The 21,036-nt window shown below is 34.6% G+C and overlaps 1 protein-coding gene across 4 annotated transcripts in view; it reads right to left on the bottom strand.

Annotated features, from left to right (window-relative positions):
• Nucleotides 1–20,507, bottom strand: part of LOC131051859 (uncharacterized) — a 101,681-nt gene extending 81,174 nt beyond the window's left edge. Inside the window, exons 1-3 of one of the 4 annotated variants that reach the window (XM_057986461.2) lie at nucleotides 20,197–20,507; nucleotides 6,246–6,346; nucleotides 5,938–6,119 (exon numbers count right to left, since the gene is read on the bottom strand). In XM_057986461.2, the coding sequence (XP_057842444.1) occupies nucleotides 5,938–6,113 (176 nt within the window). In that variant the 5' untranslated portion in view covers nucleotides 6,114–6,119; nucleotides 6,246–6,346; nucleotides 20,197–20,507. Of the gene's footprint in view, nucleotides 1–1,651; nucleotides 1,678–1,761; nucleotides 2,154–5,937; nucleotides 6,120–6,245; nucleotides 6,347–20,196 lie in introns of those variants that run through there. The other 3 variants (XM_057986464.2, XM_057986462.2, XM_057986463.2) reach the window with 3 other exon arrangements.
• Nucleotides 20,508–21,036: the final 529 nt, after the last annotated feature.

The raw sequence follows: 21,036 nt of genomic DNA, 5'->3' as shown, positions 1-21,036 counted from the left end.
AACAAAATGTATACCAACCAATTAATTTTACAAAACTAATGGTCACTATAGTATTGCACTCCAAAAACAATAAATCCACGTAATCACAAACCAACACATTGCAGTGTTTTTTCCTGCGTTTTAAAAAAGTGGTTCTGAAATATTCTTATATATATCTAGCCTTGTTTTGACTTATTTTTCCACTTAGGTGGGGTAGAAAATTTAATGTATACAAAAATTTTAAAAAATAAGTTTAGAATTAAGGCTAGGGTTTCTTTTGGGGTTCTTTTCATAGTGTGTTGGTTAAGTGGTGATGGTGTTGTTGTAGCCACCAAGGTTCAAACCCCTGCTGGGCCATTGTGATTGCTAGGCTTGTACCTTCACTAATCCAATGTGCTCGCAGGTTTGAGCCTTAGCATATATGGGGATGAGTTCCCCCATTTGTGACCTCACTGGTTCATAGCTCGAGTCAAAGGCATTTCATGTGGAGCTGGAGGGTGTGTCGTGCCAGTATCACCAGTCACATTAATAAGTTTACCAGGCACTTATTGTAAAAAAAAAAAAAAGAAGGCAGGCTAGGGTTTTTTTTTTTTAATTTACTTTCACTTCAAATAATTATATACTAATGAGGGTTTTTCTTCTAATTTATACCTTTATAACAGTTTAGGTCAAAAACATGGAGATGCAAAGAAGTTGTGCTCAATGAACAAATTTGTTGGCCCAGTGATGCAAATTCTAGGAACTGACATGAGCGCAATAATTCAAATTCAGGATTTGAATAGACATGGTGTTGCAAGAGCCTAATAATAAACAACAGCTATAGTGCAAACTGCAAAGACAATTGCAGAATCAAGTCCAATTTAATATATAAGAAATTATTGTTTAAGTATGTCCCATCACAGAGTGCAGATGATATAAATGTAAACTGGTCCACAAGTATAATGCATAATAATAGAGCTTAATGTAGAGAATTGTATACTGCATCAGATGAAAATGAAGAAACACGATGCAATGTAGAGATCTCCAAACATGAGGGATATTCATATAACCCTGCACTCACTCACTGAGGACGGGCTTATATGTGCGCACATTCGAGCTTCTCAAATGAATGTAAGTAGAATCCCTATACACAAATGTAGGATGCATATGCAAACGGTAATGTGACTAGGGAAAAGGGGGCAGGGAGCGTGGAAGGAAAGAGGTAATTATGAAGGTATAACCCCCTGTCTACTCTCTTAATGGATTTATATAGGGATATGTAATGTGCAGTAGAATTGTCTCTAATTAAAAAAAATTGACTCGTATCACGAATATTAAGAGCCATCAAACAAGTGTCTCGTTCATGATAATCACAAGAATCAACCCAAAAAAGCACGCCATACGTCATCGATTTGAAAGAACAGGACCACTGGAGATCAACTTAAAAGAATAAAACGGTATTGATATTATGAGATCAAGTCAAATAAATAGAGGAAGAATTACAAGCATATCCATAAGTCCAGATGATGCTTTCTTAGAAAAAGATAGCATGAAAATTAAATAATTTTATGCCATTAGCTTTCCAAGTCTAGAAAAAAGATCTTGGCCCCTTTGATTAACACTGAATACTGTGTAATGGAAGAATCATAACTAAAAGCTGAATTAACTTTAACCAACACTAACAAAAACATACTTGAAATCCATTTACAATAAGCAGCACATGAGTTTATTTATGCCTGTCTGTAAAGAACTCCAGTTTTCTTAACTGGTGAGAAAACCCAGCAGTAGATTTAATAAGCAAACCTTTTGTAATCGTCTGCTGCAATTGATGACTTCATCTTTCTTGAAACTACATAATTTTCCCTTCTTCCAATCAGGACAGTCCAGATATTATATGAGAACCGTTTGTTCTGTGCAATACCCTAGAATAGAATGTCAAAGTTTCTCGTTTCATTCAACAGCCTTCCTCATTTTACTTGTTAGATGGTACAGGAACGAAATCCAAACTACAGTCTAAAGATTTTTTGTTTGGTAGTTCCCAGTTTCCTCCTTTGTTCATATATTTTACTATGTTTAAGAAAAAGTAGCACACGTGTACAAACATTAGCTACCCATAGAAGTCGTTTGAAAATGAAATTGCTTTCCAATAACCATTCGCTGGACAATGAAATAGCAATTGGACCTGAAACTACAACTGTCCACCGCACATAATTATCATGGGTTCAATTTATTTGTTGACGCAAGCGCTTGTTTACAACTTATTTGCTCTGTTTTGCTGTAATACGAAGTTCAGAATTTTTTTCGAGTGAAAAATTTCTTGAAGCCCACCACGCAAATATCAGGAAAGTTCAAATTTGTTGTTTAAAAGAAATATTAAAATTAATTTAATAGTAAAATTATTCAAATATTTATAATGAGATTATACGGAAAAGTTCCAATATAGTAAATATGGTTCTTAATTTTTATTAACATGCTTTTTAAAGAGGTTAACAAACAAATTCTTATTTAAATTTTTATGTGATTCATTGTAACACTGATTTTAAATTTTATTTTTATAATTTTTATTCAAAGAAGAAATACTCTTCATAATTTTCTTTTAAGTTAAATCTTTTAAGTTTGAAGCTTAATTAAAAATTTAATGTAATTTTTTATATTTTGTATAAAGATATAAATTTGAATAATTTATTTTATAAATTAATATTTAATATTTTTATAAAATTATTCACTTTGATAGTAAATTTAATTTTAAATTATTGATTATAAACTTACAAATTAATTTAAAATTGATATTTTTATTTATTACAATCTTTACTACCTTTTTCAATTATAATTTGAATATTATAAAATGAGAAATAAATAAAAAGGTTTTGTATGATATTGAAAAGGGGACGTTTCCTTACTAAAATTCCATGGCGGGTATCTATTATATTGTTTGAGACCATATTCTTCTCTTTCATAAAATGTGATCAATATCTATCTTTTATTGTAAGCATTTTTTAATTTTTCATATAAATTATACAAATATGATTTTCTTTATGAATATTATATTTTATTTATAATATTGAATAGAGGTGCATTTGAAGTATTAATTTCATGTTTATAGTGAAATTTGTGTATTTATATTATTTTTAAGTTAATTTTATATTTATTTAAAGAAAATATTTTATATATAATAAAAGATGTCAATTTTTGTTAATATTTATTTTCTTAATATTTTATTCATTTCTATATACACATTTCTTTCTTAATTTAGTCTTCATTTAATTTTAATTTAGTCTTCATTTAATTTTAATTTAGTCTTCACTTAATTCTACAATACATATATTACAATAAAATTATCATATAAAAATATTTATCTCGCCTATTCATATGGTAATTGGTTACACCTAAATTTCAAGCACTAAAAGAATAACACATATATGTTCATCATCATTCTAGGGGCCTTCTTTGTTGTCTTCCAAGTTTTGTACATATTTCGAGCGATTTGGATGGTGCTACAAACAAGGCATACATATCTTACCCCCTCGTGGGATTTGAACTTGTGACCTCTCTTTAAGAACACAAGTTCTCCACCACTAGACCAACTCAAGTTGTATTACATGTAAATGAATATGTAAACCAACAAAAATCACACAAAAATATAAGTTTAAAATTGCATATATGTAAACCATAATTACTAGGAGACTAGTCTTGGTATCACTATGAGAGATGGGGTCAATAGCTGTAATGCTTAATACAATATTTTGTTCAATGGATATCAAATCTAATTTCATTAGTTATTGATAGGTATGCATTGGCAAAAGGGAGTTAGAAATTCACAATGAGGTATGTTCATTGTGGGAACAACTTAAATTCAAAATAGGAATTAGAATCTACCCTATAATTTACATTATTAAAAGGAATATATAATTGAAAACTAAAAAGTTGCAAGGTTGTTATCAATTGTTTCATCATTCAATCCTTGTTACTTGTGCTAATCAGTATTAAATCATAAACGATTGGCATTTGCAAACTAAGTTTTTATGCCTTTTACACTTTTAAAGTAGGGTTGAATGAATGAATGAAAGATTTTAATGGCGTCCACGAGACTAAACAGTCTATGGGACCAAAGATAGCATCCTTAATTTAACTTCAAATTCTTTTCAATGTCGGATCTCCTACTATTGATTTTGACAATCCATTTTCATGTTGATTGTGAATATCCTCATAAGTTGTGCACTCCATGATGTAGTGTCATTCTATTTCCATTGCCCCCTTATACATATAAATTACAAATGATATTTGATTTAATTATAATATTTAATGTAATAAAATATTAAATAATTTAAAATTATGATTAATATAATAATAGTATATCATCATCTATTCATATCTTTGAGATAAATTTATTTAAGATATTTACACTACTTATATAGAAATTTAATAATGATGAAGATCTCAATTTTGTTGGGTAATTGCTCGAATATGACTTACTCCTAAGTAAAACATGTCTTTGCATGCTTCTCAAAAAAAACATTCATAACCACCAACAAATTTTTTTATTAATATTTCACCAATAACATTACAAGCTTTTTCACTAATACAAGGGGATTACTTCAGCCTTATATGTGATCCTAGGGTGAGTTTCCTACTCGACCCTCCCTGATGAGCAACACCAAATCTTGTATTGGTTCTTTCACAATGATCGATGATAACACCAATGACTTCAACTTTTCTAGTCCAAATAATGATACCTGATGATCACCAACTTACCTTCGCATTTTCTCTTTGGGGTTTTTGTCCCCCTTAGCTATATTGACTAGTTTCTTGCCCATTTATGTGGGTGGACCCTTATTGTTTCACATTTCTTTGCTTTTGTTCTTCCCCTTTGTGGGGCCTTTCTAGGTTTCTCTTCCTAGAACTTTCTATTGTGCATTGTTGTACTCTTGATTCCCATTGACCCACTTTTGGTCATCTTCGGACATTAATATAATTTCTTTCTTTCTATGACTATTTAGAAAATGTATTTTCTTCCACTAGTTAAAGCTAATGGGCATCTTTGTGAAAATGTATTACTATATGAAGTTTGTTGTCTTCATATTAGAATTATTTAATAGCTATTTTGCTTCTACCTACTCCATTAAGCACTCTAAAGCTATTAACAAATAGCAACATTGTCCCCTTCATGATGGATGTTGAAATGGTCCTAGAAAGTCGGGGCCTCATTCTACAAATAGTCTTTGAGAATTAAATGGATGTATGGGATAGAAATTATCTTTCACAAACCTACATTTCCTTTCAAATGTATAGCATATTTTTAACCATTCTCGCAATCCTTAAGCATGGTGGGCCTCCATGGCCCAACTAGGATGATCTTTCTTGTTGCATCATGATTTACATGTCCCCATGCTTCCCCTGGGTGCATCTATCTTAGAATATATTTATTTTCCTCATGCATCAAACATCATGTCATATCCTTCAACATATATTATAAGTTTAGGAAAACCTATTAACTATAATGCAAAATATTCTATTTGACACACATCTAGGGTGGATGGTTAGTAGAAAAGTATCCCCCACTATCTTCATACTATTGTAAATGCCACAATCTCAAATAACTATGCATCTAAGGATTCATTATTCACTATTCCAGTTTGTTCTCTTCTTTATTCTTGAGAGTTGATAAATGGTCTACAATCACATTGCTTTTCCATTTCTCACCATAATTGAGAATGTGAATTTTTGCAAAAGTGAAGCTATACTAGCAATAATTAAATACATTCAATCATTTGTTTAATATTAACCATTTATCCCCATTTAAGCAAACAAAAGAGTAGAGAGTTTAGTTGTATCAAATTAAGCTAATATTAGTCATGAACACTTTAGATTATAGTAAGTCTTAACATTATTTTAAAATTTCATACATTGACAAGCATGAACACTACGCACATAGATTCACAAGCTGGATCATAACAATTTTGGACCAAAATAACTCCGTACCTTTCCTGTTCATTGGTAGGCTTAAACTTGGTTGAGACTTCAACAGTAGGATTTACTTGATCTGACTTCACAAATCCATACTTATCCACTGGTCTGTAGGGAGGTACAGGGCCAGGTTCAAAATCAGCACCAATCTGTTTCCTATCAATGTCATCTTGGGTTGTGGCTCCCCTCATTTCAACCTCAAAAACAATGGCAGTGGGAAAAAAAACTGGTTAGAGAAATTTCTCAGTCATATAAAACTGGTCTTGGTTATGGAGTCCACTAGAAATAAAAGCCAAAAAAGAGCTTTCCCAATAGAAACTCACTATTCTTGTAGGAACTTTACAAGTCCACTGTATTATTGGTTATTCATACAAATGACTCGACTTGCCAAATCCTTCTCAATTTAAACTCCCATGTTAATCTCCTGCACAAGCAAGAAATAATCTGTATATTCAGAGAATTCAAATTACCACCGATGTAATCACCAAAAGATATTTGATAGCACCCACAAATCAACATGTCAAATTTCTTAAAATCGTTTGTGCCCATAAATCTTAATATCTCATTAAGATTACCTCTGTATGTGATGTACATATTTGCTACACAAAGTAAAATTCCTTAAGTGCAGAAAATACATATGGCACATATAAATAATGTTTGACGACAATTTAAAGGATTACAGAGAAGGGCATTACTCCGGTTCAAAGCAGCAACTTGAACAGAAATTGTGTTAGCTTATACATATACATGAATATAGGCCAATACATATATTACCATTCACAATATACACATTATTATTCCGTAGCCATCTGTTAATAAATCACTGCTTACCTAACCAGTGATAAAACAGCATTCATATTTTTATTGTCATTGTCTGACCAGAATTATTTAAATAATAACACTAGATACTACAAATGATAATAGTCAACTCTCTTTAGATTTTTAAATGGGTAGCTCAGCAGCACATCAAAACAAATGAACCTGAATTATTTGAATAAATGTTCTTTATTCAAAATGCTATATTAAATAAGCACCCGTTCATTGATCAATTACTATGAGCAGGAAAGCAAACAAAGAAACAGATAAGTGTTGTTACAAACACTAATAATCGCAGATCCTCAGTTTAACAGGGAAATTAGTAGTGGTATAATTTTAGAGATGAAATAGATACAAGTAATTTGGACATCTGTATTTATTTAATTTAGGAATAAAAGGAGTATAGCTATTTTATTTTTTTGCATTGATAGTATGTTCAGTGGAAAGAAGTAGTGCAAGTGCTGTCCAACCATCTGCCATCTCCCTGCTAACAAAAAGATTCTGCTCATACACTTCGGGGACAGTTGATTACTACTCAAAAACATGAATGATCCATGTAAATAGAGAAAAATAAATATAATTATTTTTCTCAATTGTCATCTTTTATGTATCCATGTTGTCTTCTAAATGTAGATAGCATCTGGTTTCTCCTTTATATGATTTTATTTTACTCTCTCATATATCTATAAATATTATGCTCAAAAAATAGAAGAACAATGTACATATCGATGTCTATTCAGCCTATCGCACATTGCCCAATCAACTATTTCGAAATTTTAGAATATAAGTGAGATCAAAAGCAAGCATCATCAGAAGCACATAAGGAAACTTGAGAAGTGATGCAAGAGTTTATGTAGCTCAATCAAAAGATGAATCATCAGATGAAGAGGTTTCAGTTGAAGTAGAGGAGGGTAAGAGTTTAATGTTGTGTCACTAATTGAGTTAGAATTATTGATTCAAATTTAAAGTAGTGTTTGAATGTAAAACTTAAAAACATAATTAGCTAATAGTGGGAAGTTGAAAAATGTGATGTAACCACCATTGACTCGTGCCTGTATAAATATATAGATTTTGAATTAAAAAATGGCTTCTATCTCCATCCAAAAGGGAGGTCTGCTAATTTTATATTGTTATCTTCGTGAGGTTGTATGTTTTTTGTTTCAGCAAATATGTGTGGAGCTTTAATTACATAAGCTGTTATTTGCAGATCTGATTTTATTCAGATACTTGTGATTGCATTGTATATGGAGATCATTCTTACCATAGATGAACATGTTTATTTTATTCATGGTGAAATTCATGTGAATACAAAGTGGATTAGCGTGAATAATGTTCATGACTTCAATATTGGCTGCATGTGGGTCTTTGGAGCTTCTGATGGACTGTGTCAAAGGGATTATAAGGAGTGCAGTTTGTCCCATCTGTGTGCCTCTGGTATTCATTAAAAAACTAATCTTTATTTGTACATATATTTAGTAACTCTGTTGGATTGTGTATCATCAAGGTTGCTGAGATGAGATTTGAACTATACATATGCATCTTTGATTGGTTGACAGGACTTTGAAGTTTTAAAGTTCAAATATTTTCAGCTGTTTTCACCAAATAAATTTCATTAAACCAGATTCCATTCTACATTATTCCATTGATGGAAGTGTGCCTTCTCAAATTCATTTTCTCTCTGGCTACTTGGACTGATTCTCAGTCATAATCTTTCTTCTGCATTTCCCTTTTTCACATTTTCAGCCATATTTGCCAATTTTGCCTTTTCTCACTTTTTGGCACGAGTTAAAAACCTTAAAACACCAAATGCCACAAGGGAGACACTTCTCTCAAATGCAAAGGAAAACTACGGATTCACAGGTCTAGTGCAGATGTTACATCTAACCTTTGTCACTATCCATTAGACAGGAGTGGAAATACTGAAAGGGTCTTTAGTGATAAATTTCAGGCACAATAGTATGTTCCTGCTTCTATCACAATTTTTTAGTTAAGTGGGATGAAACTACCAGTATTCAACTATCCACTGAGGAAGGTGTTCCAAATAAATTATCTATCAAGAAATGATTGGGAACTCATTTAATCTTTTGCCAAACCAAGGACATTCAGCAATTGGATTGCACAAAACCTAGAATCTAGGCTTGGAATGTTGGAAATTCCAGTTTGAGTAGAAGTTATTTCAAATACCTATTTCCTTTTGTTTCTTTCAGGAAGGCTACTTTAGTTCATTGGACAACCAATATTTTCATTTATAGTTTTCTTTTCCAACAAATTTGACTTTTTGGGTGAATCTACCTTTCTTGCTTTAGCACCCATGAAGTCAGACATCACTTCAAAACACAGTAATATTTGTAAATGAGTGATATAAATAATGGGCCCATGATACTGGTAAGATACAAATTAAACACTGGTCCTCTTGAAGTGAATGGTTGCTACACTTCTAAAAGTAAATGTATGTATCTAGAGATGGTGAATTGCTGGAGTTGGAGATGGCAACAGCTGAGTGAACATTATTTTGAATTTGCACATGCATATGGATTTAAAGCGACCTTTTAATAACCAGTGATGAGGAGACCCATGATTGTCTATATTTCTAGGTGCTTGGAGTGCATACAAGTGATGGTGGTGAATGATCACCTCATTGGGATCTTATACCCACAAGTTATTGGAGTTAGAACTACAGTAGGGCTATGAGTTCTTCTAAGATATCAGACATCTGCAGAAGTCATATACCACGTACATCTTGCTTCTCAAAAGTACAAAAGGAAGCTACATCCCTATAGGTACAGTATATCTATTACGGTGACAGAATAGTTAATCATTAATCAGGCTAAAGCAATCATTTAACATCCTTTGTCAATTACAAGGAATCTGGAAATCTGAGAAGCTCTGGAAAAATGTATGTGGTACCTAGAACAAAATGGAAAGATGAATTAGATTATATACTAAATTATTTTAATCGATGCAAGAGAGAAATGCTCAACTGGGCTATAGATGGTATGTACAAAATCTTTAATCTCATTAAATGATTGATTCACAGCAATAATCTTCTAGTCTAATGTTTAGATTATAGAAATTAGAAAAAACAATGTATTGGATTAAAAGAAATCAGCTTCCTAAAACTAACACAAACACCAATAAGATGTTAGTCAAGTGATTTCCGGTACTTCAGCAAACTACTATGCTGGAGTTGAATTTCTGCATGATTTCATTACATTTAAAAGAAAATATTTTGCATACCCTAGTGCCAGAGTTTTATGATTATTCAAAAGGCTCTGCAAGAAAAAAGACCTTGACAAAATATATGAAAGGAGAAATTGATAATGTTGCAGATGATATGAAGAAGCACCATCAGTCTAGCTACTCCTCGCATGTCTTAAAAGCTGAAAACAATGTACATTAGATTGATAATTCTTAAACAATACAAGTCCACAAGCTACTCCACATGTGCAATGTGATGAATCCACTGCAAAGAAATAGTCTTTCATTATTTTTATATTTTTATGGTTCGGCTTGCAATAAATCCCTTGAAAATTATGATCAATATTATGCAGGGGATGTGTCTAAGGATCTGGGACATGTCCTCTAGATTTCTTGCATCTAGAAAACATGTGGATGCATCCCCAAAACACAAGGAGCACATCTTGGATATCCCAAATATGCTTGTTCACATGATTTCTTTAACAAGTTTGACAAGATTATGGACTCAACTACATGTTGTGACATCACATCGCCCCATTGCAAGTGGGGACCCCCACTTTTTGCTTGTTAGTTTAGTTGTTTTGCTTAGTTTGCTTAACATGGCAATGATTTCATAATTTTTATCCTTTGTTTGTGTCTTGTCAATCCGAGAAAGAGTGTGTTGAGTGACCCTTGAAGCAACTTAGAGTGCAAAGTTCATCCTTGAAGGTGTGACCCAATCAAGGATTCAAGTTTCAAGTCCAAAATCCATGGTTGAGCATCATGATTGTCAGTTAAGGGCAAAATGGTGAGGAATGAAAAAGGTTGTCAATTTTGTTAAAAGTTGTAAAATCTTGTAAATGTTGTCAAAATTGTCATTGTTGCAAAATGTTGTCATAGAGCAAGAAAAGTTGTCAAAGTTGTCAAAGTCATCAGGACAAGTCGTCAAGAGGATTGGAATTTTGAAAGTGCTAAGTGTTGATAAGCAATGAAATATTTAAGGATGAAATTCAATGCCTAGACAAGGAAGATTCCTTGTCAAGCTTGAATTTTCCGACCTTGACGGGAGGGGAAATAGGAAAAAAAAAAAATTAAATTCCTTAGTCAAAAGGTGCAAAATTAGTTTCAATTCCTTATGTGAAGTGTGAAATTCTAGATTCAAAAGGTTCAATCCTGAGTTAAAGTATGGAATTCCAAAGTTTCAACGTGGATTCACAAATAAAAGTTATTTCTTCCTTAGGAAATCCACAAGTTTCACTTGAAGTTTCTTCACAGCATCATTTTTGTCCATGCATAGCTAGGATTAGTGCTCCACATGCCTAGCATACTTGATCCTAGCACTCAACTTTCCTTGCACTCCTCATTTTAGCACTTGCAACTTCATGTGTAACCTTAGTCATAGCTTGGAAAATTACAGCACAACCTCTAATTTGCGCCCTCCAAACTTGGAAATTCCTTGGCAAAATAAGAAATGTGCTCCTCATTTCTTGCCTTAGGTGGAAATGTACTTGTCATTTCTCCTCTAGTGTGGAAATGCGCTCTCAAATTCTTGCAATAGGAGGATTTGCGCCCCAATTTCCTTGGCAACATAAGAAATGCAATCAACATTTCTTGCAATAGGTAGAATGGTGCTCTAGATTTCCATGCAGGGTCTAATTTGTGCCCATCCTTTACCAAGGAAGGTGGAAATGCACTCCACCTCATTCCTTCTCCCCTACGTTTTTGTGATCAAGGAGATATTTGTAAACATGATGTCAAGTCGGCCTCCCAAAGAACAAGCAACATTTGAGACTAGATGTTAGCTCGGCCTTGATAGGGATGAGAAAAATAATTTAAATTCCAAGTAGGCCGACCTGATTAAGGAATATTGATGATCATATATATATATAGGAAGTTAATTGCAATTCATTTCAAACATTTTCAAATGTGAATCAAGCCAGAGCTACGTGAATACAAGGAAGACCTGAAGTGAATAGAATCAAACCTTGGAGCGAACTATTTATACCAGCTATTGAGGTGAATTACACCAGGTTTCCAGGCAATTTTTCTAGCAGATTGGAGCAAATAACATCAGCTTGGAGGTACAAATTGTAGCAGACCTGGGTTGGAATTTCCACACCCTAGTGCAATTCCACCCAAGAAATGAATTTCTTCCCTATGCTCTAAATGCACACAGGGGATGAAGAAGATGGAATGGCATGAAAGACTCAAACAATGCAAGCATACCTTTCAATCCTGTCATCCACCTTTCTTCTCCATGCTCAAAGTGCGCTCAAGGAAGCTTAACTAAGCAAGGTTGGAATTTCACCTCCATGCTGCAATTCTGCTCCCTCAAAGAGGAAATTTCCTCTATACATCTAAATTTCACCCAAGATAAGATTGGAAAGAGCACTAAGGACGGTGCAATTTCCATTCATAAGTGCAATTCTGACCTCATTATTTCCTAGCAAGGAAATCCACTCAAGCAAGAATCCTTTCCCCTTTCTAATTTCTGCCCGTAGGGGTATGATGAGCCACATTTGCAAGCCAAAACATTAAGTCATCCTTGAGAAGATAAAAGGAAAAAATAATTTAATGGCAATTGGGCCAATCTAATTGAGGACTTTAGGATGCATGATTTATGTCCTTCATAATGTTTTAATTTAGCATCTATTTGTTTTGCAGGCCTAAGATAAGAGGAGAAACATGAAGATTTGGACTTGAGGAATGAAGACAAGAAGATATATAGGATGAAAAGACAACATCGGGACTTAGCACACTTCAAGGCTCAAGGGAATGAATTACTCCAAGAGAGGGATTTGCAATGATCTTGGATTTCCTTTGGAAATCCAAGATCAAAATGGATAATGATGAGAAAGAGAAGCACTTCAAGGAGGGATAAAGAGGCAGCTGTAAGATTGAATAGCATCAAGGGTTCATTCCAAGGCAAAAAGGAAGAATACCACTTCATCAGCATGAAGGAAGAAATTCATCACAGCATCAAGAAACAATTACTACAAGGGGATCAAAGACATCAAAGACATTCCACATTTCAAGAGTTCTAAAAGTGAAGAGAAAAGACAAGCTCAAGAACATGAGAGAAAATCGAAGTCATGGATAGTGATCACAAGAAGGAGGATTCCCAAACATGAGAATTCAACAAAATAAAGAAGGACAACATTCACAATTCGAGAATGGGACGTCAAGATGCACATACATAAGACAATTGCAACAAGAAGTCAAGAACTACATCATGAAGAATCAAACAAGAATATTCAAAGTGAAAAATTCCAGAGTTGAGGATGGAAATGCATCACAAAGAAGAAGGATTCTCGAATGTGAAGATTGAAAAGTGAAATGTGATCGAGGAAAATAGTTTCAGAAGAGTTAAGCAAAGTTAGTGACTTGATCATGATGATGCAACTTGGGAATATGACCCATCACATTTGTCAAAGCATTGGATAATGTTGAGTATCAAGAGATATTGCTTGCAATGGGATATCAAGTCTACATGGCGTGCAAGTAGCTAAGATGGCAACAACTCACCTTCATGCACCAATCAAATCATGACAAGTCAATGCGTCCAAGTGCATTGAACCTAACTCATCTACAACTACACATGTAGAAGTAACTGAATTCAATATACTTAACTTCATTTCTCATTGGTCCAAATTCAAAGAAGGACATGTGTCCAATACATTGAAATTGTCTCATTGGTCAAGTAGTTGAAACTAACCCTATATAGGGTTTCATCTTGTAATCTTGGCCATCGATTCCAAATCAAACAAAGCCATTAATTTGTAATTGAAGAGCAATAAAAGGCCCAACCTTCTCATTTATAAGAGTTAATAATAGACTAAGTTACCAAGTCCTCCTCCTAGGCGCCGAAATCTAGTACTGGTACTGGTACGAGTCGGGTCCCAAGTTGATCCAAGTTCACACCAAGGTTCAACCTGGGTGCATTCCCAACACTCAGGTTCTTTGTGGATTCGGTTAAGCCGAACCCACAAAGAACCCGGCCACCGGGAGTGCACCCGGGTCGAACCTAGTGCGAACCCAAGCATACCCAGTCGTATGGGCAGCCAAAAACGTCCCCACCAAACTAAAAAAACATTTTTTTTGCTTTTTAAAATGACCTAAACCCTAATTTCACCCATATGATACATTTTTCACCCTCAATTTGCTCATTAACAGACTTCACTAGCATTTTCACCATTTTTTCTTGAGGAGCTTGTTTTGAAGGTGGTTGCATTTTTCTTCGAAGGTGAAGGCTATGGAGGTATGAGACGCATCAAAAGCTTAAGAATCATTAGAGAAGGCAGATTTAGCCATCAAAGGTGAGTGAATCCTCATTGTTTCCCAAGTTTTCAAGTTTTTTCAAAAAAATCGAGTTTTTGTTTAAATTTTTATAAGAGGTTTTAAATATTTTTTTACACTTTGCATAGTAGGCTCTACAGCGAAACTAGAGGGGAGGGAACTACTATCCTTTTTGACCGAGCCACCCGTCTACAGGGGGTTGGTTCAAACCTCGTCGGGTTGGAAGGAAGGTTCCCCCGGTTGGAGAGAAGTGAACATTCTCTGGGCTTGCCTGTGGGAGGAAGAGGGAATTTTCCCAATCAATACATCCATATAAACAACTAGATTGATGCTCTGGATCGACCTTCCTTTCAACCATCCATGGAACCTCGTTATTGACACCGGGGGAACCTCGCTCGTTATTGACATACGGCTCATCCCCCCGTAGGGCAATCTAACTACCGGGCCCTTTAGAATAGTAGGGGTTTGTAGACCGGATGGATGGGCGGAAGGGAAGGCTTGCCCACACGGCCCCTACTATTCTATAGGCAACGATGCTATCCGGGGTTGGTCTCACGGCGGGTAGGGGGTCATAATGCCAAAAAAAATTAATTTTTTTCAGTAATGTTGAGTTTTCTATTTTTTATTTTAGATTCATTAATCACACATAATGCCTTAGTCTGGAAGTGCAAATGCAAGCTCTAGTTCAGTTGCCCAGGGCCGAACTCAACAAAACCCTTTTAAAATTGATGCCAATTCACCACTTTGGCATTATACAACAATGATCAAGCAAATGTCTAGTGATGGGAGTCATCTTTGGTAGTGTGACATTGTGGCAAAGAGCATGCCAGCTCATACTATCGAGTGAAAGGTCATCTTTACTTCATCCATGGATGTGGAATAAAATTTTGTGAGGGGTTAGATGGCAAAGGGCTACCAAAAACTCTAGTTATGCAATATATTAGAGAACAAGAGGAAGCCGATAGGAGAAGTAGAAAATCAAAGATTGATCATCCTCTTGTCAAGGCAAGCTCAAATAGGCCTCCTAGTAGTAGTGGCTCCACAAGACCAACTGGCCCACATCCTTTCATGCCAATGCCACCACCTTCTGAACCAAAGAATGTTGTGGTTACACAAAAAAGAGGCCCATTGGATACTGCCCTCAAAAATGAAATCAGAGAGGTTGCCAATCAGAGCATTGCTTGTTGCATTTATGGAAATGGGCTTCCTTTCAACACTGTTAGATCACCTTATTTTCGGGACATGGTGCATACCCTTTGCAATACACCTACTAATTATGTTTGTCCTGGATATGAAAGGGCGCAAACCACCTTATTGGTAAAGAAGAAAGATTTTGTAGAGATACAATTGAAAGTCATAAAAAATAAATGGCTGTAAACAGGTGTGTCCATCATTTCTGATGGATGGAAAGATTGTAAAAATAGACCATTGATCAATGTTATAAACTTATAACAGTGTGCCCTAAAGGGGCGATGTTTTTGAAAGCGGTGGATTGTGAGGGGCAAGTGAAAGATGCAAGTTTCATTGCCAATATCCTCATAGAATCCATTGACATGGTGGGGCCTAAAAAATGTTGTCCAAGTCATAATGGACAATGCTAAAAATTGTAGGGAAGCTGGGACTATAGTGGAGGCTACATATGGTCACATTTTTTGTACACCATGTGCAATCCACTCACTCAATTTAATCATGCAAAAGATTGGCACGCAAATTGATTGGGTGAAACAAGTGTACATGGAGGGCAAGGAGATTCAAATGTTTGTGACTAATCATCATATGTCACAAGCCATATTCAGGACAATCTCCAAGTTGGAGTTGTTGAAGGTAATTACTAATTTAAATTTTTTTATTTTTTTTTATAGTTGATATATGATGTGTATTTTTTATGCCATGTTAGGTTGACGAAACACAATTTGCATCTCACACGCTCATCTTAAGTTGATAAGGTGCAAGAGGCCTTGAGTTCTATGGTCATCAACACCTTGTGGAGTGTATGGAAGTAGTCCAACACAGATTGAGCTCAAAAAGTAAGAGCATTGATCCTTGATCATGAATGGTGGGATCACGTGTAATAAGTTTTAATTTCACTGAGCCCATCATGAACATGATTAGGTATGCCAATACTAATCACCCATGTTTGAGTGAAATTTATGATGGCATGAATTGCATCGTGGTGAAAATGAAAGAAATAATACAAAAAAAGGAAAATGACCCAATGGAAACATTTTTCAAAGTTGTGCAACAAATTGTTGTTGACCATTGAAACAAGATGACCACCCCTTTACATCTCTTAGCATTTGCTTTGGTGCCAAAGTTTTATAGAACAAAGATGCTTGCAACGCCAAGGAGGGTGCCACCATAAAGAGATGAGAAGGTTGCTACTGGCTATAGGGTTGCCTTTAAAATAATATATTCAGATGAGAAGACTATAAATATTGTCTTGAGGGAGTTTGGCCAATTTGTATCTAAAAAATATCATGATGATGTAGCTCTTCAAGCTAAAGACGGGATGGATGCAAATGAGTGGTGGTATGTACATGGTCAAGGCTCCATTTTCTTGCAGCCTCTTGTAATTAAACTTCTCTCCAAGGTATGTATCTATTTATTTTTATTTTTTATAGTTTTCCAATTCTATTCGATGCTATCATATTAAAATATTTTTATTTTATATTTTATAAATTTATAATTATGTTTTAACAGGTTGCAAGTTCTTCTTCAGCTGAGCGAAATTGGAGTACATACTCCTTCATCCACTTAGTCAAGCGTAATCATTTGTGTACAAAGAAAGGCGAGGATTTGATCTACATACACTCCAACCTTCATCTATTGTCATATAAGAAACCTGAATATAATGCGGGTGCAACAAGGAATTGGGATCTAGCCCCTAAGTGTGCTGATTTAGATACTACAATTGCACAGCTTGCCAAAGCCTCTATGGATGAGGCAGCTGTGGAACTTGAGAGAGACATAGCTAGTGGGAGTGGCATTCCAATGGATTGTGGTTCAAATGATGTTGAATTTGGGCTTGGGCTTGATGCTTCAGTTGAAGATGAATATGGAAATTAAATCCCATATGGCTTGTAATTTGAATTTTCATTGTGTCATGACATTTTTAGACTTGAAAGTTGAATAATATCATTTTTGCAAATTATGAATATGATATTACATTTATGATATTATGAATTTATCATTTACATATGGGAAAGTTACATTGTATGGATTGTATCATTGTAATAATGGCAGTGACAATATATTTTATAGTTTTGATGTTTGAACATATATATATATATGGACGTACCTATACCTGTACCCAAGGAAAAAGAAATTTGTCGTACTCGTGATTTCGTACCTGAATCCATACCCAAACCAATAACTTAGATAATAGACACTACGAGAATAGTTCGGTAGTAGAAGAATAGTTGGCTAAGTAGGAGTAGAGTAGAAGGGAAGACACAGATTGTTGCCAAGGCTTGATGGAATAAACATACTACTTTCATTGAAGATATGGTGGATCTTTTGTGTTATTTCAACATGTTGCATAGTTTCTACTTCTCTAAGTTTAGTTAAAGTTCATTGATCTTAATGGAGAAATGTGAAGATATTTAATGAATTCCTTGGTTCATACTTTTTGTGGTTTGCTGATTGCAAGCTACAATATAAAGTTTGTCTGAGACAAATTATTGTTGCTAAGTTCGATTGTGGATATTTGTTCAAGTTGCGTCAGTATTGGGTATTTGAATGAATGGTTCGCATTATGAAAATCTTTCATTACCTTAGGAGATTGCATCAGTTTTGTGTAGTTGTTGTTATTATGACGAAGCAAAACTTCTATCAAAGCATTATTCATTATCATCATTGTCCTTAGGATTAGTATTATTTTCTCTAAAATTCTTTCCCTTTTGATATTTCTTTGTTTGAGAGAAGTTAGTTTTGAAGATTCCAGCTATGATTCATAAGCGTAAGTCCCCTTGTGATAACAACATATCACATCATATACACTGAGTCTATCCAAATTTCAAAGTCAAGACCTGACTAAAGAAACCTTGGGGTTATCTTATTTGATCACAAAGTTTAGCATATAAGGTTTCCTTGTTCAAGAGAGGATAGAATACTTAGAGTTTTATTCTGTGTTCGAAGTGCATAAAAAACACATCAACACTAAAGATGCACAATGACATGAATGTGACTGAAATAAAAAAACCAGCATGATGAAAGACCTCAATCAATATTTTTTTTCTCCACAGCCACGAGCCTGAGTTTAACCAGCACTTTAATAACCCATGTAGCTATGCTTCATGGAGTTCCTTTGAATGTGTGCACCCATGAAAGATGATGGAAATAGAGACCTCCATTCTCTATTTCTAACTAAGCTTTCTACATTTTTCTTTAGAGTCGTGATAGATGAGTCAGACACAGCCAAGCCCATTGTAGTTTCAACTAAAGCCGCAATAGATAATGCATATGCAAGTTGAGACACCTGCTGCAAAGGATGCTTGGCTTCTTGTGGTTTTCTAAACCTTTCATGACAGATCCTGCAAATTCAGTCAGGATCTCAATCCCTAGAGTACAACCAATAAAGGTGATTTCAATGTAAACACAAGCAAGGATTTTCCTTTCAGTCATGCATAGTGAATACAATATCAACCTCAATTACCTCGCTTTCCTTTACAATAAGAATGAGCAGCATAAATGCCACTGGGACCTCAATCACCTAAGGATCTCAGTTTTTTGGTTTTTTTCTTACAATCATGGCGGATGGGACTGCAGACACAATTAGAGAGAGAAATTATCTATGGACTCTACAATTGCCATGATGGTCTTCAATACAATGCATGCCTACGTGACATGGAGTATATCAAGGTCAAGTGCCCTTGCTTAGGACATTTTATATAGTCATGACAGATAAGTTACAATATGAGGAATGTCCTCTCCTGTGTCACATGATGGCATTACTTCCTGGGAGGTCATCCGTTCAGGTTCTACAGATATAATTAGACTGCGAAATATCCTTTGAAACGATGCAGACATATACAATGCCCAGTCCTCTTCCAAACGATGGCAATTCTTCCAGAAGGGTCACCCACTCAACCAGTACTCATTTAAGCACCTTTCCAATGTTCCCAACAGGTATCACAGTTATTTAGTTCATCGTTTGGATTTCTGCAAACAGGGGAATGAGCATCAATTCCATCAGTCTGTAAAGATGAGTGAAACCGAGAGAAGAGAGATCATCTATGCCACTCCTATAAATTGGAAGTAGATGAAGATTAACCTGAGGTAGATAATATTAAAGAAGCAGGTACTTACATTGTGTTTGGCATAATTGTAGTGGGAAATTAGAAAAAAAAGTAAAAAAAATACATTTCTGATTGCAATGATTTTCTGGGTCAACGGGATGTTTTGATTAGGTCCCGACATTTGGATCTCCCTACGAAACACAACTATTGTTTCTGCAACTTTCTGTGCATAATCTCTCTCTTTCTCATGTATATGAATGGAACGTTCCATCTCTTCAAACGCGATCAATCCGATAAAATCAATATGCGTGGCCTTGTATAAAGCCTGATATTTGAAGAGGCATTCGGCATGGCTTGTATGAATAAATTCTACACGATGTCGGTAATTTGAAACAGAATTAACCATACAAAGATTTGTATTTTCTTCAGAGGATTATGGCAATTTCAACAAATTTTAATTTCTGTTTAGGCCGTATGATCTACATTCAGCTACACGGTACGAGAAGATTGACTTCATAATCTAACCTTTTCATACATCAATACATAATAAAATCCCCAGATTGACACCCAAAAGAAAAAACTAAAGAATTTCAACTTCTATTAATCCTGAAAAAAAAATAGAAATGATCTCTGACCATAATTCAACAGAAAGTATGTAAAAGCCAACAAATTCAGGTTTTCTAAATTTAGACAGATAAAAATAACAAAAGATAGAAGAGAAATCGGCAGAATTTGGACAAGAACTGACCTTGGGCTGAGAACGTATGAAACCTGTTACATTTTAATCAGAATGAGCTCCGAAGAAGGCGCTGCTGCTCAGACGAGATCGAAGCCCAGAACATGGAATACGACAGGGCAAGCCAGTCGGATGGACATCTTCTTCGTCGCTATTAGCTAATTAGTCTGACGTGTTTTAGGGAGAAAGTTGATTTCACGTTTACGTTTTACTGAAAATTTTATGCTAACGAATAACATGGTCTGTGATGGGATATAATCGCATTCTAAATTGCTTAGAAGTGCATTAGGTGTATTCTTTAGTTTGTGGTGGGCCGCTGGATCAAGATGTGTAAGAATGGCCGCCAGAGCTTCTGTATATGGACCCCAACGAACAACCTAAGCGGAGTTACTCATAAATCATTTTTTTAGTTAAATTATGATATTTTCTTGACCATTTATCTTAATGTAAAGATTTATTGTTTTTGTTATTTTTTTTAAGTTGGTCAATCAGTTCTTGTCCTTTTCCAAGATGAATGGTTTTGAACGAGTCAATTAGGGAACAAATCTTGTTGAATGTAAGGTTTCGAGACTTTGAAGAATGAGGTCAAGATCAATGCCTTAGATGTTTTTGGTAGAATGGATATACCTCAATACTTGACTCTTAATTTAAAAGGTTTCAATCTAAGGTCATTTTTATGTGTTAGATAGCAAAAAAGATCTTATAAATGATATAAAATCTTTCGTCAAATTTTTTTTTTCTTCTATAAGTAATATTTATTATATGGGATTCAATTATTATGTTAACAAGATGAAACATGATAATATTATGAATAGGTAGCAAAACTTATTATATTAAATTATGAAATAATGT

Source organism: Cryptomeria japonica, chromosome 3, assembly GCF_030272615.1.
Source record: "Cryptomeria japonica chromosome 3, Sugi_1.0, whole genome shotgun sequence".
Taxonomy (NCBI): Eukaryota; Viridiplantae; Streptophyta; class Pinopsida; order Cupressales; family Cupressaceae; genus Cryptomeria; species Cryptomeria japonica.
Note: the sequence above shows the minus strand (reverse complement) of the source record. Positions and strands in the feature narration are given on the sequence as shown.